Source organism: Emiliania huxleyi (genome assembly GCF_000372725.1).
Source record: "Emiliania huxleyi CCMP1516 chromosome Unknown EMIHUscaffold_163, whole genome shotgun sequence".
NCBI classification, from domain to species: Eukaryota; Haptophyta; order Isochrysidales; family Noelaerhabdaceae; genus Emiliania; species Emiliania huxleyi.
Window position 1 is genome coordinate 180,991 of NW_005200951.1, and position 24,794 is coordinate 205,784.

Sequence of the window (24,794 nt, forward strand, 5' to 3'; positions counted from 1 at the left end):
CGCTGCCGCAACACCCACTGGTTCTGCTGTCGCAGCAGCCTACCCACTCGCCTCAGCAGCAATCGCCGCAGCAGCCTCAGCCCCAGCCTTCGCCGTCGCAGCAACCCTCGCCGCAGCCGCCCTCGCAGCAACTGCCTCTTCATCCAACGTCAATTCGACCTACTCCGCAACAACCTCCGCAGCCGTTGCCGCCGCAGCCCCAGCAACAGCCTTCCCAACCTCAGATCCAGCACCCGCCGCCTTCACAGCCGCAGCCTCAGCCTCCCCAGCCGGAGCCGCCGCAGCCACCGCAGCCGCAGTCGCACGTGAGTGTTATACAACAGTCGGACCAGGGCCAACTTCCTACATCCGCTTTCAGTGATCGATTCTACCGGTGCAGTCAATGCCATCGCCTGCTAGTACCATCAGGAGGTGCGCAAGGTTCAAACGTACTCTCATGCGCAGCGTGCGGGGTGCTCTACCAACCGTAGGAGCAAACAACGAAGCACCGAATTTTGACCACTTTGCTCTCACTTTTGGCTTGCATGGCCCGTGGCAGTCTTGCCCTCTTTGACTTTGACTCCGCGCAGTGGCTTGTGCTCTGCCAGTCCGTGCTGCATGCCAACGACGCGTGCTCTGGGCATGTGGAAGGTCACCGCACCCGGTGCTGCAGCCACAAAGGGCTAGCTAGGGCCTTGGGCTGAACTTCTGCCGAGCGTTCTGCTTGGACATGTACATGGTGTATGCAAACACCGCGCACCTGCGTGCATGTGTGTCGATGGTGCTTCCTTTTGTGAGTTGAAAGTGTGGGAAGGTGTGAGTTGTTGCTCGAGCCTCTCCGTTTCTGAGTCAGCGTCCATTTGTACTCATTTGTAAAAGTGTATGTATATCAGGCCCCTCACACAAAGCGCATTTGCACCCTTTTGTGGCGTTTGGCTCTAGCCATTGTGCATTGAGCCAACAATAACGCGTTTTGTATTTCTTTCCGCCCGCAGGAAAATGCGCATCCGGAGTGGTTACGAGTACTAACCCCCCGAGATTTACCCTTCGGTGTCGCTCCTCATCGCAACTCGAGCATCGCAAACCCCGCCAGGCAGGCAGTTCAGCTCGGGTACGTTCGTAAGAACTACATACACTGAGAGAAGACGGCTACGGGACCGGCCCCAGCTTCGGCTGAGGGCTGACAAGCTGCCGAGCCCAACTCACTGTGAGAAAGGCGTGATTTCTTGTTGGTTTTCAAAAATCTCTCTCTACACTGAGAGAGGGCCCTTAGGGGCCTAGAGAACACAACCCCCTCTCCCTGTTCTCCCATTAAGCTAAAAGTACATGTATGTGGGAAGTGAGTTCTCCCTGTTCTCCCATTAAGCTAAAAGTACATACATATGTATGTAGGAAGTGAATGCAGTCGAGGAGGGTAGGGGGGGGGGGGGGGGGCGAGTACTGTGGGATTGACACGCACAACGCTCGATAGCAACGCGAACCGCGCAGTAACGCCAGCTCTGGTTCCACAGGGCCGCCGCCCTCGCGGATGCCGCCGCCGCCGGCCGCCGCATCCGTTGCGACAGGTCCGCGGCATCACAAACGACGGGCCACGCTCTCTCCCGCTGCCGCCCGCCAACCGGCCTCGATTGAAGAATGGTTGACGACGATGCCAAAGGTGGAGCGAGGAGGGAAGATTTCAGACTTCCTGTCGCCACGTTATGCAGATCTAATCCCGTCCAAACTTCCACCTTCGCACCCGTCTTCGTCTTCGCTCGAGGTGGCGGAGGCTCTGGGTTCGGCTCTTTCTCGACTGGACGCCCAAGACGCCGCCCTGATCAGGCGAGCTCAAGCATTGCTCAGCGGCGATGCAGAGGCGTCCACAGAGCTGCTCGCCCTCAGCAAGTCGCCCTTGAGGGTGCGCGCTGCTAGCGTGCCGCGGATCCGGCTGCCTGCGCAGCCGCTCAAGCGGCGGCCGGCCTCTGCAGCGATGCTATCGGCTCCGCAAAAGAGAGCACCGCCGGGAGCCTCACGAGAGTGCCGAGGTTGCGAGGTACCCGATGCGCGCGCCAGGGTCAGAGCTCATTTGCGGCGGCAAAAGGCCGAGTCAAGGCAGGCCGCCGAGCAAGCCTCAGCCGTGCAGGCGCGTGCTGCGGCTTCCAAGGAGCGGGCAGCTTCGCTGCAGGCAAAGGCGGTCCAGCGGCTGCAGGCGGCAAAGGCCTCTCTGAAGGCAAAGGCGCTTGCCGAGCGGCGGGTTGCCGAAGCAGAAGAGGTGACAGCAGCCGAGAGGCGAGCTCACGCACGCCGCAAGGCCGAGGAACACCGGAGGCAGGTCGCAAGCTCACTCAGCAAGAAGCTGGCCCTGGAGCGGGAGGAGCGGGAGCGCATGCGCGCAGAAGAGGCGGCTGCAAAACAGCAGGACGCGTTGCGAGCGGCAGAGGTGGCGAGAGCGGCAGAGGCGGCTGCGCGGGAGCGCGTGCGGAGACACAAGGCCAGAGAGGCGGCTGAGCGAGAGCGAGCCTCCGCGGCAGAGCTCATCGAGGCGGCCAGCAAGATTGACCCCGAGGAGGCAGGGCGGAGGCTCGAGGCTGCCAAGGCCGCGCAGATGACCGCCGCGGCTCGGTCGCGCGCGCATAAGCTTGGATCTGAGGGCGGGATCGGCGACGCGTCGCACCCACATCGTCCAACAAGCCGACAATGGGAGATGCGCCACGGACCGCGCTCGCGCGTCGAAACGGCGGGCTCGGCGGGGGCCGACCACGGGGGCCCGCGAGGCCAAGACACCAGCAGCGCTTCCTGGCTACATGACGACATCTTGACCGGCACGCCTCCGCAGTCGGCTCAAAGGCGGCAGGGTGTCGCGAGAGGGGCTCGCCATGCACCCGAGGCCAGCCCTCTGGCGGTGGGGCCCGATTGGAAAATCTTGGACGGACCTGGCATGCGCACGCCGCCGGGGCCAGTGGCGTTCGAGGTTTCGGCTGAAGGGCCGACCGCACCCCCGGAAAGGCGAGACGCCGTTACTCGGGGCCTGCTGCCACTGCATCCGTGCCAGCCGAAGGAAGAGTGCCCGTCTCCGGGCGCGTTGACGTCCATCCACTGGAGCGTGACCGGCAGAGACGCGGACGGGTGCGGGGGCGAACTGTGTTGTGGCGCGCCCCTCAGCGTCGCGTCCGGCCGGCCACCGGACGCGAGGACTGAGGGACGTGCCAAGCGCGAGGTGTGGAAGCGGCCGCCCGTGCCCCTGGACAAGCTCATCGCGGCGGAGGATGCCGCGCTGCTTTTATGACTTCTCTCTTCATTAGATTTGTGATTGTGTGTTTGAGCGAGACCCACCCCCGCGAACTGGAATGAGAGACGACGCTTAAGGATAAGGTGCACCTTAAAGACGTCATAGAGCTTAGAGGATAGAGCTTAGACGCTCTTGGAGTCGCGGGGGGTCGCGAGACCTCCCCAAGCGCGGGGGGGCGCAACCGCAACGCGCACAACGAGTGCTCAAAGCCTCAAACCAAAGCTGTGGAAGCCGCGCGCGCGCTGATCGGCGATTTATGAGAGAGAAGAGTTACAACGAACAAAAGACACCAAGCTGTGCCCCGCACACGATACCTTGTCCCGTCACGGCGACGCTGCGGCAGGCGCCGGAGCAGCAGCAGCGGCAGCAGCGGCAGCAGCGGCAGCAGCAGCGGCAGCGGCAGCAGCAAGCGCTGGAGCGGCGGGCGGCGCCGGAGCAGCAGGAGGCGCCGCGGCAGCAGCAGGCGCGAGAGCAGCGGCAGCGGCAGGGGCGGCGACGGCGGCCGCCGCAGCTGCGGCAGGGGTGGCCGGCGTCGGCGCAGCTCCCGCAACGGAGGACGCGACGGCGGCGGCGAGCCCCGGGGGCCCAGGGGCGCCCGCAGAGGCGCCGGCGCATCCGGGCAAGCCAACCGCGCCGATGCCGCCAGCGGCGGCGGCGACGGCGGCGGCGGTGGACGCGGCGGCCGCGCTGGAGACGGCGGCCGCAGCAGCTGCGGTGGCCGGGGTGGCCGGCGGCAGCGTGGGAGGAGCAGAGCCCAACACAGACGAGGGGGCGGGGGCGAACCTCGGAGCAGGCGCCGCGCCGCTCGCGGCAGCGGCGGCTGGGCTGGCCGGCGGCGGAGCAAGTCCTGACGGCGCAGCGGAGGCGAGGCCGGGCGCGGGCAAGGGCGGCCGCGCAGCAGCGGCGGCGGGGGCGGATCTCGCGGCGGCGGGGGCCGCGGCGGACGAGGCTGCGGCGTTCGGCAGCTGCCGGTTGGCCTGCATGTTGTGCAGGCACGACATAAACGACTCGGCGATCCTGCGGCGGCGGCGGGGGGGCGCGTCGGGGCCGGGTGCGCGCGCGCGCGCCGGGGTGCGCGCCGGGGGGCGGCGGGTGGCTGTGCGGGTCGGGGTGGCGTCGGGTGAGCGTGTGGGGTCAGGGTCGAGGCGGCGCGCGCACCGCTTGAGCACGCGGATGAAGACGGAGCGGGTGGCGGCGGTCGTGGACGGGTCGCGGCACTGGTTATACTTTTCCTGCAGGATGTCGCGCTTCGACTTGTTGATTTGCGCGAGGATCCGCAGGAAGAGCTCCTCGGGCGGCAGCTCCCACGTCTCCGAGGCGGCGGCCTCGTTGGCGTGGTTGAGCAGCTGCGTCCAGTCCTGCATCGCCATCTCGATCTTGGAGGAGCGGCTGCGCTGCTGCTGCTCGCTGCTCGCGCCGGCGCCACCCAAGCCGCGCGCGGCGAGGTCGGCGGCGGCGGCCTTTTGGCGCGCGGCCGCCGCGGTCCGGTGCATGCCGTGCAGGTAGTAGAGCAGCATGAGCGTCGAGTGCGCCGCGTTGACCTCCTCGTCAAACTGCCAGTGGTACATCTGGCACTTTTCGAGGAACGACGACCGCTGGTCCACAAACTCGTTGGACATGATCGGCACCGGGTCAACCACCTGCGAGCGGCGCGGCCACGCGCTCTCGCCACGGCCGTGCACCGCCGCGGGCGAGGCGCCGAGCCGCGGGCGAGGCGCACCTTGTTGCGCTTGCCGGCCTGCCTCTGCTCGGCGAGCGTCACGACGATAAAGTGGTTGCGCATCGAGCGCATCTCCTCCTGGATCTGGTTGAGGAGCGCCTCCTCCTGCTTGATGTCGGCGTGCACGCCGCTGCCGCTCGCCGCCTTGCTCCCCTTGCCGTTGTGCCCGCCCCCCTTCTTCTTGGCGAGCTCCTTCTCCTTGTTTTTGAGCTCCTGGATCTTGAGCGCGATCGACGCCGCCCAATGGTCGCCAGAGAAGACGGGGATGTCGGAGGCCGACTCGATGTCCTTGTACGCGTCGAGCATGTCCTGACAGCCGACACGGGGGTGTTGGAAGGCGCCCCGGGGGGGGGGGGGGGGCGCCCCGGGGGCCTCCCGGGGGCGGGCTGGGGAAAGGGCGTTCCTGGAAATCGGCGATGACCCCCTTGTCTTTCGCGATGATGAGCATCTTTTCGTACCACTCCTTGAGCTTGAGCAGCCCCATCCGCTTCTGCAGCATCACCTCCGGGTGCGCGTAGAAGATGTAGTCGTCGCCCTGCTTGGGCGGCGACACCCAGATGTGGCCGTGCTCGAAGCCGAGGCCGCGCGCGTAGTCGAGGTAGTTGATGAGGATCGAGTGGTAGACGGTGGTGCGCTGCCCCTCGGGCGCCGACTTGAAGTAGCGCACCGAGTCGAGGTACGAGATGTAGACGCGGTTGGTGTTTGGCTCCGGGCACTCGGAGCCGTACTCCTGCACGTACATCGCGAAAAAGCAAACCTCGGGGCCGTCGCCGCCCTGCATGCGCTGAAAGGCGAGGATGCACTTTGAGCGGTACGGAAACTCGCGCCCGCCAACCTTGCCGTTCTGCAGCGCAACCTTGGCGCCGTTCTTGGCGGCCGAGTGCGCGGCGGCGGTGCCGGGCAGCGGGGGCGGCGGCGCGATCTTCGCGAAGCAGTCGATGTTGGACACGACGCGGATCGTGACGGGCGCCGCCTTGACGCCCGAAGCCGCGAGCTCCTTCTTGAGCCCGTCCTGCAGCTTCTTGGAGAGCACCGTCTCGGCGAGGTCCTCGGAGGGCGCCACGCACAGCTCCTTGGGCAGCGTCTTCCCGCGCGTGCGGCGGCAGTTGCCGCAGAAGAAGAGGCAGTCCTCGGGCGTGTCCTCCCCCTTGTACATGGCGCACGTCCAGTGCAGCCAGCTGTGGCACTCGTCGCACTGCACCCAGTTGTCGACGTACTCTGGCCGATCCTTCTCCTTCTTCTCGAGGAAGTTGTCGATCTTGACGTTGCGGTGCGCGATCTCCGAGAGCACGCGGTCCGCCGTCGAGGTGGCCTTGAGGTCGCTGAAGCACCGCTTGCACAGCTTGACGCCGCCCTCGTCGCCCGACTCCTCCCAGTACGACCAGCGCGTGTGGATGGCCTGCGCGCGGCGGTGAGGGGAGGCGGCGGTGAGGGGAGGCGGCGGTGAGGGGAGGCGGCGGTGAGGGGAGGCGGCGGTGAGGGGAGGCGGCGGTGGGGGGAGGCGGCGGTGAGGATAGCGGTCGTGGGGGCGGCGGCGGCGAGGGCGAGGCGGCATGGAGGGCACTGGGAAAGCGGCGGTGGAAGAGGCGGGGAGGGGGGGGTGGAGGAGGGAGGTTGCCTGGAAGCACTTCTCGCAGAACATGGGCGGCGGCTTGAAGGCGCGCTTGTCGGAGAGGCAGACGTTGCAGACCATGCGGCAGCGGTCGTGCGCCACCGCCTTCTCCTCGACGCCCGAGTGCATCATGATGTCGTAGATGGGCTCGCCGTTCTGCGCCGAGAGGTAGGCCCGCACCACGGTGCCCGGGCGCCACTCGCCGCCGGCATCGGCCGACGAGGAGCGCCGGTGCGAGGCGTAGTGCACCGAGACGGAGAAGCCCGCCTCGAGGACGTCGACCTCCTGCACGATGCCGTGCTGCTCGTGCTCGGCCGCCGCCGCCGCGTGCTTGCCCTTCTTCGAGCCGCCGACGCCCTCCTTACGCTTGCGCTTGGCGCCGCCCGCCGCGTCGCCGTGCTCGTCGCCGTGCTCGTCGTCCTTGCGCTGCCGCTTGCCGCCCCCCTTCTTGCGCTGCGCCGCCTCGGGGTGCGGCTTGGCCGCCACGTTCATCTTGGCGGCCTGCAGCCGCCTCCGCAGCGGCAGGCAGACGGGGCAGTTCTGGTCGGGGCACTCGCGGTGGTGCCGCATCAGCCGCTTGGAGAGCGCGCAGCGCGGGTACTGGCACGCGTCGCCCGCGCGGCACTGCCGCGTGTGGTTGGTCACGAGCGCCTTGGTCGCGGCGCACTCGGTGACGGAGCAGTTGACGTTGGCGCACTTCATCACGTGCGCAAGCACGAGCAGGTAGTGAGCCTGCGCCTGCACGCTGCTGTTGTCGAGGCCGCCGGGGACGCCGTACATGCCCATCCCTCCCCCCACGCCCATCGCGGCGCCGCCGCCGGGCATCATCTGCATGGGCGCGCGCGCGTCGCCCATGCCCATGCCCATGCCGGGGCCCCGCGCCGCGCTCTGGTTGCGCTGCATCAGCGCCTGCAGCTCCTTCTTTGCGCGCGCGCAGTACGGGATGACGCACTGCTGGCCCGGCTCCGTGTGGCAGTGCTTGGCGTGGATGTAGGTGAGCGGCCGCAGCTTCTTGCAGATGGCGCAGTCCGTCGTGGTGCACTCGAGGAAGTGGGCGTGGATCTTCTTCATCTTGTTGCAGTGCGGCACCGGGCAGTTGGCGTCGCTGCAGCTCGCCGCGTGCACGAGCACCGCCGCCGCGGCCACCTCGAGCCGCTGCTGCTGCTGCCGCTGCTGCGGCTGCGCGGAGCCCGACGGGCCGCCGCCGCTCGGCCCGGCGCCGGCAGTCGCGGGCGCCGAGGGGACCGCCGAGTGCGGCGCGCCGCAGCTGCACGAGGGCATCGCGCCCGGCGGGACCGCCATCGCGCCCGCCACGCCTGCCATGGCGGCCGCTCCGGGCTTCGCCGGCGTGGACATCGGCCCGCACGGCTGGCACGTCGCGCCGGCTGGCCCGTCCTGCCCGACGGGGGTCATCTCGACGTCCTGCTTGACCGCCGACGGCCCCGCCTCGGTCTTGACGGCGCCCGCGCCGTCGCCGCCGAGCACGCCCTGGCCGTTTGCGAGCGAGGCGCCGGGCGGACCCGGCCCGCCCACCCCGCTGCCCGAGGCGCCGGGCTCTGAGGCGCCGCCGCTGGATGGCGCCTTGTCACTCGCGAGCTGCTTGAGCGCCTGGCGGAGCGCCGGCGCATCCTCGCCCGCGATGTCGCGCACCTGCGCGCGCACGGCCGGCACAGGGGCGTGTTTGGGGTTGGGGAGTGGTGCTGTGATGCTACCGCGGGAGTGGCACGCACCTTGTGCAGAAACTCCTGCCGGTTGAGGCGCACCTGGCGCCGCTGCAGCTTTTGCACGAGATCCTCGAGCAGGTCGCACTTGTCGTTAGGAATCTGCGCATGGGGGGTGGGGAGGGGGAGGGGGGGGGGCGGGGGACGCTGGAGACAGAGGAGAGAGACAGAGACAGAGAGACAGAGACTGAGAGCGCGCGCGCGACGGGGGAGGGCGGTGAGCGCGCGCGCAGGGTGGTCAGACGTGCTTTGAGGGAGGGCGCTGCACGCGCGCGCGGCGCGCGCTCCGCGCACGCGTTCCCCCAACCCTCGAGTGTGCAAACCGTGCATCCGGACTGACATGAGCGCAGTCCCCTCCCCCCTCATGGCGGCCTCGGAGCGCGATTACGGGGCACTATAAATATGTTCTCGACGCGTCTCGGTGGGGAGCGTCGGTGACGAGGGAATCAAAGTGAACAGAGGGGCGCGTAGGCCGCGCGGCCGGTCGCAGACATGGCGCCGCGAAATAGTAAAGCGACGTGAGGAGCGCTAGAGCAGATACCTGGCCTCGTATCGCCTTGATGAGGTCGGGAAGAGAAACACTGCCCGCCATATCACCTCCCGCGGCTCGCCTGCCGTGATCGGGGGTCGGGACGCGCGCATATGAGAGAGACTCAGGCTGTGCGACTGCGCCCTGCGGCGTCAGACTTTTTGTTCGCTACGGCTGAGAATGTCAGGGGCGCGCGTGCGGGGGTTCCGCCCGAGGGGGGGGAAGGCGTCAGGGAGGCGGCTGGCCCGTGAGAGTGCGTGTTTTCGCCCCCGCGCCGGTGCCCGGGGCGGTGGAAGGCGGAGGGGTGGAAGCCATACCTCAGAGGTCTCACGGGTTTTATTTTTTCCCCGATAGCAGGCGACCAACCATGAGAAGCATGAGAGTTCAGATAAACGCACCACCCCGGGCCCCCGCATGAGTTCACACACACACACACACACACACACACACACACACACACACACACACACACGAAAGAAACAGAGAAGGGATCTCTCTCTCTCTCTCACACACACACTCACTCCCTCACTCACTCACTCACTCACGCATGTGAGTGCCAATCTGGGGGCACCCGACCGAGTCTATGAGCCCTGGGGGCCGCCTCCCGGAGGTGGTATGGTTGAGTGACCGAGCACTGTAGAGCGCTGTAGATAGAGCTGTATGTAGAGATGGAGAGCGCTGTAAGCTGTAGAGCTCTACATCCGCCGCGGGACGAGGCGGGTGCGTTGTAGAGCGATGTAGAGGTGCCAGTGCTGCCCTGGCCTTCTGTCTGCCCGCCCAATGGGTGGCAGGTGCCTCTGCTGCTGTGGCATGCCTCACGGCTGCGACCTGGCTGCGACTGGCCGGCGCCTCGGCGCGTCAGCTCGGGTCGGCGTAGCGATAGTGGCCAGCGCAACTCGCCTGGACTCAACGCTCAGCCAGGAGCTCCCGCACGCGCTGGCGCGAGTCATGGCGCATGCAACGCGTCTGAATGCTCGCCTCGCCTCGCGCAAATGCGACCGTCCTCGCAGCCGACAGTCCACCGCCTGCTAAAGAAGCACTGCGACGAATGCGGCACCGGCGCATGGCAGGCTGGTCATGACGCAGTTATAGGGTGTTGTGTGCCGTCAGAGTGACTCTCTGTGTGTCAGGGATAGTTAGGGCCGTCCATCAGAGCTCCAGTAAGCTCGGAGACACCCCATTAGTGCGACTCGACCTTTAAGTCACTGCCTTCCCGGCGGTTTGGCTCCTCTGCAACAAACTCTACAACAAAATCGCGCTCTACATCGCTCTACAACGCACCCGCCTCGTCCCGCGGCGGATGTAGAGCTCTACACAGCTCTACAGCGCTCCAGAGCGCTCTACATCTCTACAGCTCTACAGCGCTCTACACTCTACATCCTCTATACCCTCCCTCAGCACATGCATGCGAGACGCGCGAGAGAGGGCGCTGTACTTTGAGGCGGGGAGGGCCGCCGGCGGAGGGCACGGCCGACACGGACAGTGACGCGGCATCCCCGACTACCTCGACCCAGACGGCGATGGCAACGGCACCCCCGACACGCCGAGGAGTCCTGCCTAACTAACAGCGCGAGTTACCAGCTTCTTTTCCTGTGTTAGTGCCAGTGCGCGCCAAGTCCCGTGCCTAGTCTCGTGCGAGAGGGAATTTTCTAAATTCTTTTTACCACCGGTGAGTGTGCCAGTCCGCGCCAGTCCGCACCCTTGTCGTGCCAGTGTGCTGTGAGAGAGCTGAGAGGCTTGTCTTTTAAGAATTCTTTTCTCGCAGTGCGCGCCAGTCCCGTGCCCAGTGTTGTGCGAGGGAGTTTTGTTGTAAAATTAGTGCCAGTGCGCGCCAGTCCCGTGCCCAGTGTTGTGCGAGGGAGTCTTGTTGTAAGATTCGTTTCTCACCCAGGTTCTAAAATTCTTTTCTCGCGCACTGCCTGTGTTGTGCCAGTGCGCGCCAGTCCCGTGCCCAGTCCTGTGCCCAGTGTTGTGCGAGGGAGTTTTCTTGTAAGATTCGTTTCTCACCCCTTTTCTAAAACTAGCAGGTTGGCTCGCTAGTCGCTCGCCGGCCCGCGCAGCACGCGCGGGCCTTTTTTGTGGTCGGATGTTGGTCGTCTCGAATTTGATCGTGGGCAGGGCGTGAGAAAGCTGGACGGCTCGGTCGATGCGAGCCACCAGCTCGTGAGCGACGGGCGCGACGGGTTCCTCGGCGTAGGCTTGGTCGTGGTGAGCAGCGCCGGCGAGAGAGGGACGGCATGCGGCTCCCAAACGAGCCGCACGGGCTTCATCTGGGCCGCCGAGGCCACCTCCTTGGTCGCGGTGGCGGGCGTGAAGGCGAGGTGGGCCGAGGCAAGCGCTGAACGTGCCGTGCCGCCTTGCGCCCCTGAGGAGGGACGAGTGTGTGGGGTGCCACGGGCGGGGGGGAGCGGTGAGAGGAGAGCGGTGGGCACCCCCACGAGGGGCTGCGCTGACGCCGCCTGCCACCCCACGCACGCCACTGACGCTGTGGGGGCGGCACGATCGAACGCGCTGGTCGGGCGGGCCGTCTGAGTCGCCCAAGCGGTGCTCTGCCGGCCGGTGGACGCGAGGGTGGCCCAAGAGGGCTCAAAGTACGGAGCCGATACCCGGCCGTCCCGGACGCCTGGCACGCGGGCCAATGGCCCAGCTGTCCTGTGCATGGCTGGAGCGAAGGAGGGAGAGCTCAGGAGGGCGACGGGGCAGGGAAGGGGGCGATGCGATGCGGCGAGGTCTAATCGGCGGCGTGGAGAGAGGAGGTGCCAAAAGGCGACTATAGAGAGGCCTCTACGGGTGATATAGTGCGCCATGCCGGCGGGAGAGGTCTCTCACCGCCCCCCGGGCCGTCTCGAAGGGCCGTGCAGCCCACGGCACGAGGCGCTGCTGGCGGGAGCCTGGAAGGACTTGGCCTCGTTGCACCGCGCCGCGTTGATTCGCGACCACCGTCGGCCGCGGGAGGCGTCGGCGTGGCGGCCGCGGGCGCTCGCGAGACGCGCCGCTCTGCGCTGGTTCGGTTCGTTCGACTCGTTGTGCCGCCGCACGCCCGGCGGCCGCGGGTCCCAGAAGTGGTTGCGCGGGCCTCTTCCTTTCGGCCGCGGGACGGCGTCGGGCACGTCGTCGGTCGCAACAGCGGCGCGGCGAGCCGTGGCACGTCGTTGCTGGCGCTGGTGGTTTGAGGTCGGCATCGTCCAGAGCTCGGTCGACGAGTCGAGAGCTTCAGCTGGTTCGGTGCCATGTTTGTGCGGAAAGTGGCAAATATATCCTTCATTCTTTTCTCGCGATGTCCACCCTGCCGCGCCGCCGCTCGCGCCGTCTCGCCTCCGCCACCACCGCCGCGGCTCCGCCGAGCACGCTGCCGCCCGTCCGCCTCCTCGACCTCCCCACGGAGCTTCTCCTGCGCGCCTTCTCTCGCTGCGATCCCGCCGACATCGCTCGCGTCGCGGCCGTCTCGCTGCTCTTCCACGCCTCGCTTGCGGAGGAGGGCATCCGCTTGCGCCTGCAAGAGGCCGGCTACGAGCTGCCGGCGCAGCCAGAGGGCGAGAGCTGTGCCGTGCGGTGGCTGTGCGTCTATGCCTTGCTGCGCGAGTCCAACCCGCCGGCGAGGCTGGCGGCGGGCGCACAGCACAGCGTTTTCATCGACGGCGAGGGGCGGCTCTCGTCGTGCGGCACGGCAGCGGAGGACGAGGAGGACGAGGAGGACGATGAGGCAAGGTTCCGCATAGGCCTTCTCGGCCACGGCAAGGGCGTGCTGCAGCTGAAGACGCCGACCCGCCTCCCCTCGCTCCACGGCAGAGGCGCGCGCGCGATTGGTGTGGCGGCGTCACGGACCTTCAGCCTCGCTCTCTCCGCGGACGGCGCCGTTTGGTCCTGGGGCTGCGGGCAGGGCCAGCTGGGCCACGGCGACGAGGAGGACCAGTGGCAGCCAAAGAAGATCGAGGCCTTGGCGGGTCAGCGCGTCGTGGCTGTGTCGGCTGGAGCCGCTCACAGCCTCGCCATCACCGCCGACGGCGCTGTCTGGAGCTGGGGCTATGGATACGGTGGCCGGCTGGGCCACGGCCAGTCGGGCCACGGCGACGCGCAGACCCAGCTGCTGCCGAAGAAGGTGGAGGCCTTTGCTGGGCAGCGCGTCGTCGCTGTGTCGGCAGCAGAAATGCACAGCCTCGCCCTCACCGCCGACGGCGCCGTCTGGGGCTGGGGCCTTGGAGATTTTGGCCGCTTGGGCCACGGCGACGAGGAGGACCAGTGGCAGCCGAAGAAGGTGGAGGCCTTTGCTGGGCAGCGCGTCGTCGCTGTGTCGGCTGGAAACACGCACAACCTCGCCCTCACCGCCGATGGCGCTGTCTGGAGCTGGGGCGCTGGCGGACTCGGCAGCCTGGGCCACGGCGACCTGCAGGACCAGCTGCTGCCGAAGCAGGTCGAGGCCTTGACTGGCCGGCGCGTCGTCTCTGTGTCGGTGGGAGGCAACCACAGTCTCGCCCTCACCGCTGAAGGAGCCATCTGGAGCTGGGGCGATGGAGACTATGGCCAGTTGGGCCACGGCGACGAGCAGCTCCAGCTGCTGCCGAAGGCGGTCGAGGCCTTCGCTGGCCAGCGCGTCGTCACTTTGTCGGCGGGGGAAGACCACGGCCTCGCCCTAACCGCCGACGGCGCTGTCTTTACTTGGGGCAAGGGCGGGAGCGGCTGCCTAGGACACGGAGAGGACGTGTCGAACCAGCTGTTGCCCAAGAAGATCGAGGTGTGGTCGCGGGGGTGAGAAGGGGGGGAGGGGGAGAGGGACGGGGAAAACGATAATATTTTATACTTTCAAAACCCGCAGGAAGGGAGGGAGGGTCCCAGGGCAAAAAGACGCCGACGGAGTGGGAGATGTGCGGGAGCGTAGGGTGTTCCAGGGGGTCACGACACGCACCTCTCTCTCTCACACGCACCGACCCTTCACGAAAAAGGCTGTGCCCGGGGAAGGTAAGAGGAGGACGCGGCCGCGCCGAGCCGGGATACCCGACGGGGGACTTTTTCCCTCCAACCACCCTCGCCCAGGGATCTACAATGCTGTCTTAAGGTAGGTTCGGCACCGGGCACCGCCTCGGTATACAAAATGCGCCTGCGGGCGGACCCTCACAGATCACCGATCACCACGGGGTAACTCTCAAATTTTCATTCGTGCGTCCCGCCGACGTACGAGCGACGGCTCAATCAATAGGTAGTAGGTAGGGTGGGCACGCGCGTGAGAGAGAGCGTGTGTGCAACAACATTCCCCCAAGCAACAGTGCCCTCCATGGCGACGCCTTATCGCATCGGCACGCCCGGCACGCCATGGGGCGACAAGGAGCGCGCCGACTGGCTGGCCTCGACCGAGGTGCAGCGCTCCTACACCGCCGACGTGCTCGACAAGCTCACGGCCCTACACGACCGCTTTGAGGTTCGGGAGTACGGCGCGCTCTCGGGGCCGAGCAAGGCTTGGCCGAGAGATCGGTACCCGCTCTTCTCGGTCAGAACAAAGGGCTGGTCCGCAGCCAAGCCGAGCGTGCTGGTGACGGGCGGAGTTCACGGCTACGAGACGAGCGGCGTGCAGGGGGCGCTCCAATTTTTGCACACGCTGCCCGACCGGTTCGTCGAGCGCTTCAACCTGCTCGTCTGTCCATGCGTGAGCCCCTGGGGGTACGAGACGATCCAGAGGTGGAATGCGTTTGCCGTGGACCCCAACCGTTCCTTTGCGGATGGGAGCTCGGAGGAGTCCAAGGCACTGATCGAGCTCGTGGCGTCCATGGAGGTTGAGCGGTGGCTGGTCCACGTGGACCTGCACGAGACGACCGATGCGGACAAGCTGGAGTTCCGCCCTGCAAAGTTCGCGCGCGATGGCCTCGCTCTCGACGCCGCCGGTGCCTACTTTGTCTCTGCGATCCCCGACGGCTTCTACGTGGTTGGAGACTCTCTCAACCCGCAGCCGTCCTTCCAGGCCGCCGTGATCGACGCGGTCAAGCGCGTGACGCACATTGCGCCGCCGGACGAGGCGGGCAACATCATCGGCTCGCCAATAGTGCAGGAGGGCGTGATCAACTATCCCGTGAAGGAGCTTGGCTTGTGCGCGAGCGTCGCTGCCGCCGCGTACTGCACCACGACCGAGGTGTACCCCGACAGCCCGCGAGCGAGCGACCAGATCTGCAACGACGCGCAGGTTGCCGCAATCACTGGCGCGCTCGATTTCCTGTTGAACGAGGGCATCACGTGAACCACGGCGTGCGCCTTTGCCGCCCTCCGCATTGGCACGGCCCTCTCCACAATCCCCACGCCTCTAGTAGCTGTCCGTCGACCGAACCCGTGTGGTTCCGACGCGACCCGACCCCAGCGCCGCGGGAAGCCGCAGACTGGAGTATGTGGCTGACAGAACGTGCGTGCGCGTCGCGTGTGTGCACTGGCCACTGCATCACCGTCCACACCAGACCGAGACCATGTGCAGGCTGTCGCGCGCCCGACACCGGTTACCGCACCCCGACCCAGCTCGAGCTGTCTCTGCGTCCGAACTTGGCCGAATCTAGCGACGAAGGTGATCTTCTAAAGCGAAGCAAGACCAAGATGTACACCGCCAGGTGAGACAGAGATACACACACAGAGAACACACGCGCGCAGGAGGCGCTGGCGGGTGTTGGCCCTGGCCCCAATTTTATCGAATTTATTTTTCAAAATATGCAGGCGCGGAGCGCCTGCGAAATTTTGAAGAAATTTGCCGTCGGGCCTAATCTTCATCAGGCATCGGCCGCCGAGGGACGTTGGGAAGAGGCACGAGCTCCGGGCGGCGACCTCAACCGACTATGGAGGACCAGTCGCCAGACGACGCAGGGCAGACGACGGGGAGGCGGAGCAGACGCGCAGGGCGAGACGAGGGAGGGAGCGTCGGACTTTGCGGAGATCAGCAGGAGGATGTACGAAGAGATTAGGAGCAGCAGGGACCCGAGGGACCATGTGGAAGACGGCTAGTGCTAGTCCAACCATCGCGCGCATCGGGGGGGGAGGACGACCCCGGCTAGTCGCCGACCAAACCCGCAAAGATCCAAAGAACCCTGCACAAAGATCGCAAGGGCGGGGACCTGTTCCTTTTTACCCATGTCCAGTATCCTTGGAGCACTTGGAGTGCAGTCAGTAACCGCACATCCAGGGCCTGGGAGCTAAGTCCTTAAGAAGCGCAGAAGCGCACCCAGCGGGCCAGATGATTGGCATCGGGTTGCGGGCTAGAGAGCCCTAGCCCTGGGGGGTGCGCGGTCGCAGGGCCATAACACGGGTCTCCGAGGGTTAGTTCCGTGTACCAGGTTTCCCCTTAACTGCAGAACGCCCCCTCTACTCGGAGCTAGCTAGTGATACGAGAATACGCACCGCCCAAGTGCCCCCACGCAATACCTGTACTACTCGACGATAATACAAGAATACGCAGCTTGCAGACGCCTAAAGAGAAACAGCGAGGTAAGTTCGACGGCTATGATAAACCGAAAGTTGTCGTAAAACGCGGGCGAAAGCAAAGCAGAGGACGGGCGCTTTTGCCGCAGCGATGCCCGCAGCCTTTCGAGCAGCTTCCGCGGCGCCCATGCGCCGCGGGGTTGACCGACAGCCGCGCCTCTCGAGCCTTCCGTGCCACGCGCGGCGACGCGCACCCCGCGCGCCAGTCAGCACATTGGTAGTACTGTACCAGCCAGCACAGCGTGGAGCAATACACTGAGGGCATTGTGTTGGGCGCCAACCAGCATGCCTCAGCACAGAGCGAGAGAGCATGCTGCGCACCCTGGCGCAGCACCAGTCCGCCTCCAATCAGCTCTCTCACCACCTCACAGCCTCCCACGAGCACCCGCAGCTGCACTGCTCAACGCTCAAGCTCAGCAGCCTCCCCTTGTTGTCGCAGCTTTGCGCAGTGCAGCGTGCGAGCAGCGCAGCGCCAGGCCGACCCCTGGCACGCCCGGTCGGCTGTGGGACGGAGGCCCGCCGAGCGAGTGCGAGCCGCATCGGCGGCCATGTCTCCCGCCGCCGCGAGCGAGCGGCGCAAAGAGGCAGCGTCGCGCATGCTTTTTCCGTGACGACCGCTCTACTTTATCTTTACAGTAGGGGGAGGGCTCCCAGGGCTTCGAGGTTTTTCAGTGGGTTTTTCGTGCGCTGCTCTATACACTGAGTGGAGAGAGAGTACGCCACACACACAAACACTACGCCCCAACACGCGGCTAGCCAGGCCTGCCTGCTACACGATGGCGATGTTCTCAGGGTTCTGTCTGCGTGCTTTTGCTGCCTCCCGCTTGGAGTCGGCAGTAAAGCAAGTGGGTGGAAGCGGGGGCGACAGGGACGGCGGCGGCAGCGGCAGGGGGCTGGGGGGTCGGCGATGCCGAGGTGCGTGCCCATGTTTGTGCGTGGGGGGCGTTGCACGCCGCGGATCAGGCCGGGCGGCGGGGAGGAATCGGACGGCGACGGCGGCGGCAGGGACAGGGGCAGTGGCGGTGACCCAGGGATGGTGGCGACCGCCGCGAGCGGGATGCAGCCGGCGAGGCGAGGTGACAGGTGGGCGCGACCGTTGCGCGCTGCTCGAGCCGCGGGCCTCTCGCCAGCGCAGCTGTGCGCCATCATCGAGGCGCAGGCGGGCGCGAGCGACGCCGCGCTGCGCGTGGCGGAGGAGCACGCCGCACTGCTCGTGGAGCAGCCCGAGTGGGTGCTCTCCGAGGTCCTCCTCTCGCCGGACCTCGCCCCGCACATCCTCGCCCAGCTGCCGACCAAGGAGCACGCCGCCAAGGGGACGTGCCGCGCGTGGCGCCGCGGGCTGGAAGGAGACGCTGAAGAAGCGCGAGAGGCCGCGCCTGGTCGTGATCGGCGGCCACGACAGCAACGACGAGTTTGTCAACTCGCTGGAGCGGTACGACCCGTCCACGAATGCGTGGGAGGTGGAGGCTGTGGCGCCGATGCCGACGGCACGACTGTATGTCGGCATGGCGGTGCTCGATGGCAAGCTGTACGCGGTGGGCGGCAGGAATGAGGCTGACGGCGCAACTTCCAGCTCGGTGGAGCGGTACGACTTGGCTGCGAACACCTGGGAGGCGGTGGCACCAATGGCGACACCACACGAGGCTCACGCCATGGCGGTCCTCGACGGCAAGCTGTATGCTGTGGGAGGCGAGAACGACGACGACGGCTTCCTCAGCTCGGTGGAGCGGTACGACCCTGCGACGAACGCGTGGGAGGCGGTGGCGCCGATGGGGGAGGCGCGAGAGTCTCCCGCCGTGGCGGTGCTCGACGGCAAGCTGTACACTGTGGGAGGCTTGGGAGGCTACAACGACGACGACGAGGACGTCGACCTCGTCTCGGTGGAGCGGTACGACCCTGCGTTGGATGCGTGGGTGGAGGTGGCTGCAATGGGGGAGGCGCGGGACGGGCTCGCTGTGACGGTGCTCGACGGCAAGCTGTACGCCGTTGGTGGGTTGGGTGGTGCCGGCTACAACGCGCTCAGCTCGGTGGAGCGGTACGACCCGGCAGTGGGCGCGTGGGAGGCGGTGGCTCCGCTGACGGCGGCGCGGATGAAGGCTTTCGCTGTCTTGATGTAGTCGCCGTTGTCTGTTGCTTGCTAGCCCCACGGCGTGGAGTGCGCTGAACAAGTCCTTCGCACCTGACTCCTGAGTGTGCTGCGCGTGCGTGTCCCCGCCGGTTTTGGCGAGACATCTTGTTGCATACAGCACACAGTCTGCACAGAGAGCATCTGCACCATACAGACCCTCTCTGCACACACTCACGCAGTGCACTCTTGGGTGGGAATATCTGAGCGCACCTAGAGATGTCGATGTATTGAGTATTGAGATTTGAGTAGGGGGGGGAGGAGCGAAGGACCCTCATCAGTTGCACAGGGGTTGTGCGCCAGGCCCTCCTCCGCTCCTGCTCGGCTCCAGCGTGAGTGTTGTCATCAACAAAGTCTAGACGGATCTTACCTCGGGGCCGATGTGACCAAGCGCTGGTAGCGTGGTTTTACCTCGCACCCATGGTCTCACAGTGTGCCGGCAGTCGCCGAGCAGTGTCGCTCACACAAGCCGCAGCACAAGTGACTGAGGGCCAGTGAGGGAGAGCCCATCGCTGTCACAGCTGTGGCAGTCGCACAGTAGGCTGTGACATCTGTGCAGTGTGTGTGTGTGTGAGCAGCAGAGGAGCTGCCCTCCAGGCTTCTGTCGCATTGAGATGCATGCCACCGAAGGCGCTGTCGAGGGGTTTGCCGAGCGCGGCGCAGGTTGAGGGACACCGTCACCGACGAGCGCGTTGGACTATTCACCCCGGTGGGACAAATGCCGCTGCACAGCGGACGGTATGGGCCGTGTAGCGCAGTCATAGCGGCGGGGTGGTGACCGTCTGTGGCGATTGAAAGCAAGCGCGTTGAGAGAAATGGAAGTTTGTGACCGATCGAGCTTGAGCACTTGAGCACTGGATAGGGTCGGTTCCGCATGGTACGGGACCCCTCGATCGTCTCGCCCTCCCTCACTGGTGTGTTCATTGGGGGGGGTCATAACAAACACAGTACAGGATCGAGGTGCACGCTGCCGAGGCAGTGTCGTCCCCCCTCTCCCCGACGGCGATGGCGGTGTGACCGATCGAGCTACAAGAAGAGCTTGTTCAGCAGGATCCGGGCCGTCGGATGCACTACCTCACTGGGCCTGAGACCATCGCGCGACCAGCCCCTCACCACTCCGGGTTTGCGTGGAGTCGAACCACTCCGATCGAGCTAGATAGACCCTACTTCTTGGCTCTCTCGAGGTTCTCGAGGGGGATATCCTTTGGCCGCGTTGGGTAGCAAGGATTGGTGTGACGCGATCCACGCAGGCGTGTTTTCCCTACGGCCGACCGTCAGTGCACGGATGCCCCTTCTCCGACTGCCCCGGCTAGTTCACGGGTTTCACGGGTGTGACCCCTGCGTCCCCCGAGACCTAGCGCGGGTGGGTTGGAGTGGGCTCGCTGCAAGGAAGGGCCGTGTAAGATGCCGATCCCCGTAGTCCGCCCCGCTCCTCCCCATCGGACCGCATGCGCGGCCACGCCTCGCAGACAGATTCGTTTCTCGCGCCTGGGTCAGGCGCGCGGGGCATCCCCCGGGTCCCTCGACCAGCGATCCGAAGAGTGGCCGCTATGCGAAGGAAAGAGCGGGGCCCTCGACGCCTCAGTCCGGCCCTCCGAGGGGGGAAGGGTATTGCGGGGTCCCCACGGGCGCGTCTCTTCGGCCCTCCCGAGGGGGGGAAGGGAGCAAGGGGGTGGGGGGATCGGGGCGGTGGGGAGGGGCCTCGGTTTCATGAGGCTAATACTTGCCTTTCGGGGAGGGGCCTCGCGCCAGGCGCGCAAGCACGCCCGACCTCTTCCCCTCCTCCCTCGTGGCAGCACGTAGGCAGCGAGTAGTGAAGGTGGAGGGGCCTCAGGACAGGCGCGCATGCAGCCCTACGTCTTCCCCTCCACCCTCGAGAGTACCTATACGACGAGAGTACCTATACGAAGTGCGGTGGCCAGTGCGCGGGCGAGGGGAGGGGGCGGGGCGGGGCGGGGCGGGGCGGGGCGGGCGGGCGGGCGGGCGGGGAGGAGGGGAGGGGAGGGGAGGGAGGCTTAGCCATCAGCTGTTGTCGAGCCGAGGCTGCGGCAGCCGCCGCAGGCCCGCAGCTGCACCGCCTCCCGTCGCGCCGCGGTCGCCGCCCCCTCAGCGCCGTCGCCGCGTGGTCACCCGCCGCAGCCTCTCCGCCTCCGCCGCCGCCCGCTCCCGAGAGTGCGGCGGCGGTGTGAGAGTGAATAGCTGAGAGGAGGCGTGCGTGCGTGTGTGCCGCAGACTGCCGCCGTTGTCAGCGCCGCGATCCGCCGCCGCGCCGCCGCGCCGCCGCCGCCCGCGCTCGCCGCCGCCTCGTAGACGACATCTGTCGCGCTCGAAGAGCCGCGCAGACGGCCGCGAGGTTGAGGTCAAAGTGCAGCAGGGTGTCGAGGTCATCAAATCACCAGATTTTGAAGTTGCCCGCGCGCTGTGGCCCCGGTGTCGGCGGACGGCGCATCGTGTATCGGCCGCGAGGGGCCGGTTCCGGCTTCCGCCGCGCAGGGCGCAGTCGAGCAGCAGGAGCTCGGGGGCAACTTTGTCGACTAACAGCTTGAGGACGAAATCGGCGAGGAAGCGGCACCGGTGGCACGCGCCGGGACGACCCGGAGACCGATCACATTCATTCCGACAATTGTTCAGAATCGCGGCGGCGAGCCGCCACGCCCACGGCGCACGGGCCCACTGCCGGACACGAGACTCGAGAGCTTGGCCTTCGGTGCCCGAGAGCGCGAATTATTTCTTCAAATAAAAGGTGATTTCCCTCCTTCCATTTCTTGAGTTTTGCTCAGCTCTCAGGGTAGCGGCAACCAGCTCACTGCCCGCGCGTCGTGCACCGCCGCTGGCGTCGCCGCCTCGTCGCCGCCCGCGCGCTCCACGTAGACGTGGGTGCTGCCGTCGCCTCGCCCAAACCCGTTCGCAAGCAGCACGCGCGGCGTGAGCTGCCCGAGCGGCAAGGCGTTGAAGACGTGGGCGCCGCGCCTGCCGCGGGGAGGGCGGGGAAGGGGAGGCTCGCCACCGCTGCCACTGCCCCTCGCCCCGGGTCATCTCGGAGGGCTCGCTCTGTATTGCAATACAGCCCCTCCGTCGAGCCGGCTGCCAACGTTCACGGATGTGGCTGGGGCTGCACCAAACAAGTGGGGGGTGGAGTGCGGCGGCGGCACCGCCTGCGCGCGGCGTGCAGCGCCGCCAGCAGCAGGAGAGAGGCGCTCTCTCCAGGCGCAGCGGCGAAGGCGACAAGGACCGCCTGCACGACTAAGATCACCCTAGATCACCCAGATCACCCAATGATCGCCCGATCACCCGAGATCACCCGAGATCTCCCGAGATCTCCCGAGCGACGAGGGTCGCCTGCACGACATGCCGCCGGCCGGTCCGCACCCGCTGCAGCGCAAACGAGACGAACCCGCGCGGGCGGCCCGCGGGGGCGGCATCGGCCGGCGCAACGAGGGAGACGGTCGCAGGGGCGCACAAGTAGCGGTGCGCAAACGCGTCGGCGCCCGGTGCCACCCCGAGCTCGCCCTGCGCCGCCGCGGCGGCGAGCAGTGCTCTGCAGCCGGCGGCGTCGGACGGCCGCACCGGGCGCAGGCGCGGTGGCGCTGGCCCTCCGCTGCCTGCTTGCCGGAGGGCGGGGAGCTCCGCCCGCACCTGGTGGGATGTGTCACGGCCATGTCATGGACACGGAGGGCCCAAGTCTGGGAGGGCTACGACACAACGACGGTCTCCCTCTACTCCGCACCTCGCGCGCCGAGACGCCGGCGGGTAGCTCCCAGAACCTAGAGTCGAGTACAGCCGTCCACCATCAAACAAGCATCAGGCAAGCATGGTGTTGAACGGAGCCGAGTGCAGAGCCGCCTGCGCGTCTCCTTCAAGCGCTACTCGGAGGAGGCAGCTTCTACACTGCGCATCTAGCTTGGGGAGATATGGGGAGATATGGGGAGATATGGGGAGATATGGGGAGATATGGGGAGATATGGGGAGATATGGGGAGATATGGGGAGATATGGGGACTGCGCATCTAGCTCCCAGATGCCCGCGCCGAACCAGCAGGCCGGGCCGCAGCGGCCGGTGGTGGCAGCGCGCCTCGAGGAGCGGGGCGCCGCGGCGGGAGGCGGTCGTGTAGACGGCGCAGCGGACGCCTGTGGGAAGGCTCCGGGAAGGTTCGCAGAAGGTTCCTAGGCGGTCGATCAGACGGCGCAGCGGACGCCGGCGGCGGCGGCGCGCGTGCGAAGCTCGGCGAGCAGCGTGCGCGTCAGCCCTCTGCCGCGCCAGTCGCGCCGCACCGACAGGAGTGTCACCTCGACGGCACTGCCGCTCGCACTGCCGCCAACACCGCCGCCGCCACCACCGCCACCGCCGTCGCCGCCGTCGCCGCCGTCGCCGCCGTCGCCGCCGTCGCCGCCGTCGCCGCCGTCGCCGGCGGCGGCGGCGGCATAGGACCGGCCGCGCAGGATTAGCGGCACGGGAATCGCGCCGACGAAGCCGACGAGGGAGCGAGAGCCGCGCTCTGCCAGCCCGAGGTGCAGCGAGGATGTCGCGCCTATAATTTTAGGGCGGCGGGCTCACGGCGGTGGGTGTTGGTCGTGGGCGGCCGCGGTGCTGCTTTCGGCGGTGCTGGCGCGCACCCGGTGAGCTTAGCAGCCAACGCAGCGTCGAACTCGGGTACAAGACCTGCAGCTTGCCGTCCGCCGACGTGATGTAGTTGGCGTCGAGGAGAGCGGAGAGCGCTCTCGCATCGGCGGGCCTGAGATCGACGAACTCGAGGCCCGCGGGCGGCTCGACGCCGGCAGCACTGCGTTGGCTGCGCAGGCTGGATGCGGCCAGGAGGGCGGCGGCGGCGAGCGCGAACATATTCACAAAAAGAATTCAAACACGACACATATACATTCATCAAAAAGAATTCAAACACGTTCACAAAAGAATTTTGCACACTCGAGCGGGGCGGGGTCTGCTCTATTTATTTATATGGCGCCTTTCTGTGGCGCCACGAGCTTGGGCTTTACACGTTTTTCTCGCCAAGTACTATCTATATTCTTTTGCTGATATTCTCCCCAGACCCTCTATATTCTCGAGAATATTCTCGAATATCGAGAATATTTTCACCACGCGGCAGGTCGACGGAGGCCAAAAACCGCTCTAAAGTAGAGGTTTTGTGCTCCCAAACCGCCGAGGAACGTCCGAAACTTAAATTTTCCGTCTGCGTCGACCCAAAACCTACTGTTCAGGTGCAAAAGAGCTGTTCCGAGAAGCTCTAGTCAAGACCGTTCTAGACGCCGCGATTGTAACGTCGAGAATATTCAAGAATATCTGAGAGAGAGGAAAAGGAGGCGGAGGCGGAGGAGGAGGGTGGAGGTGCAGATGGCGGCCAGGGCCGCGCGAAAGAAGGCCAACGCAGCGCTCGAGGAGGCGATGGTCGCTACAGAGGCGAGGCTTGCCGCTGCGTCCGCCGCGAGGGCCAAGGCGGCTACCGCCAGGATGGCGGTGGACGCAACCCAGCCGCGCCCGTGAAAGTTGCGCCGAGCCAGACACCCTGTCCCTGCCATGGCAAAAACCAAAATGCTCTCGCGGTATGACTTGTTGAAATTCTTTGTTACTCATGGTGCTCATATGGCAAATGCGAAACGGCTTAATGTCCTGCGCCGATACCAGGTTCGCATGAACCATGATACAGACAAACATCAAAAGCAGCGCGAGAGCCGAGACCGAGAGCTGCAGCTGCAGGCGAAGGGGAGAGGGGGGGGGGGCATTGGGTGCGGCAAGCGACGCTCAAGCCACAGAGGTCCACCTTTCGTCCTCGAGCGCTAATCACTCTCACCCCTCACCCTTCTCTCTTTCTCTCTCTCTCTCGGTCAGCGGCGCTCGAACACAGCCGAGTGCGACCCGTCCACACCTATCTCTCTACATGCTCCCACGCCCCCCCCCCCCCCCCCCGGGGGTGCCAAGCCGCGGGCGCACCAACGTCGCTTATGGGTTACCGCCGGTCCGCCACCGGTCCGCCACCGCCTCCGCCAAAGGGGGGGCCTCAACCCAAAGGGCCGCCGCCGCCGCCGCCCGTTAGGGGGTCGAAAGCCCAAAAAAGGGGGGTCCCCCCAAAGGCGAACGAAAACAGCGTGCCTGAGGGACATGTCAAAAGACGCGTCATGGACCCCTCTGGGAAAGGCCCCCCAGAGGGGACCCCAGAGGTAAAGCCCTGCCTGGGTGACGTGCCCCTCAACAGGGGTGACAATCCCGCTGGGGGAAAATCTTGGGCTGTGGGGGCTGGGTGTCCCTCCTGTGGGACTGCCTCTCCATCGCTAGGGGCCTCTTCAACGCCCGGGGAAACAGCCGCTGTCTTCTCTCTAGAAACGCGCCCGCCCCCAAAAACAGTGTGAGCAGCGACATGGCGGAGGTGATCTCCCACTGGGCCAGC

General features: G+C 66.4%; 4 protein-coding genes across 4 annotated transcripts in view; 1 reads left to right on the forward strand and 3 right to left on the reverse strand.

The window, feature by feature from the left end:
• Positions 1-3,497: 3,497 nt before the first annotated feature.
• EMIHUDRAFT_441758 (hypothetical protein) lies at positions 3,498-5,713 on the reverse strand. Its single transcript, XM_005785167.1, has 4 exons — positions 5,371-5,713; positions 4,968-5,276; positions 4,406-4,887; positions 3,498-4,264 (listed from the first exon to the last, which is right to left on the reverse strand). Exons 1-4 carry the CDS (start codon positions 5,707-5,709, stop codon positions 3,571-3,573), a joined length of 1,824 nt encoding a protein of 607 aa, XP_005785224.1. The 5' UTR covers positions 5,710-5,713; the 3' UTR covers positions 3,498-3,570.
• An 8,385-nt stretch (positions 5,714-14,098) lies between these two features.
• Positions 14,099-15,052, forward strand: EMIHUDRAFT_230394 (hypothetical protein; the record flags this gene model as incomplete). The annotated part of the gene is made up of 1 exon (XM_005785168.1): positions 14,099-15,052. The coding sequence occupies one exon, from the start codon at positions 14,099-14,101 to the stop codon at positions 15,050-15,052; it is 954 nt and encodes a 317-aa protein (XP_005785225.1).
• A 6,128-nt stretch (positions 15,053-21,180) lies between these two features.
• EMIHUDRAFT_112137 (hypothetical protein) lies at positions 21,181-23,236 on the reverse strand (the record flags this gene model as incomplete). The annotated part of the gene is made up of 7 exons (XM_005785169.1): positions 21,181-21,367; positions 21,550-21,632; positions 21,767-22,033; positions 22,125-22,161; positions 22,397-22,524; positions 22,669-22,925; positions 23,011-23,236. The coding sequence occupies 7 exons, from the start codon at positions 23,234-23,236 to the stop codon at positions 21,181-21,183; spliced, it is 1,185 nt and encodes a 394-aa protein (XP_005785226.1).
• Positions 23,237-24,742: 1,506 nt separating this feature from the next.
• EMIHUDRAFT_455963 (hypothetical protein) overlaps positions 24,743-24,794 on the reverse strand; it is a gene marked incomplete at both ends in the record, with an annotated part of 1,765 nt that continues 1,713 nt past the window's right edge. The window contains one exon of the mRNA XM_005785170.1: positions 24,743-24,794. Coding sequence (XP_005785227.1) covers positions 24,744-24,794 — 51 coding nt within the window.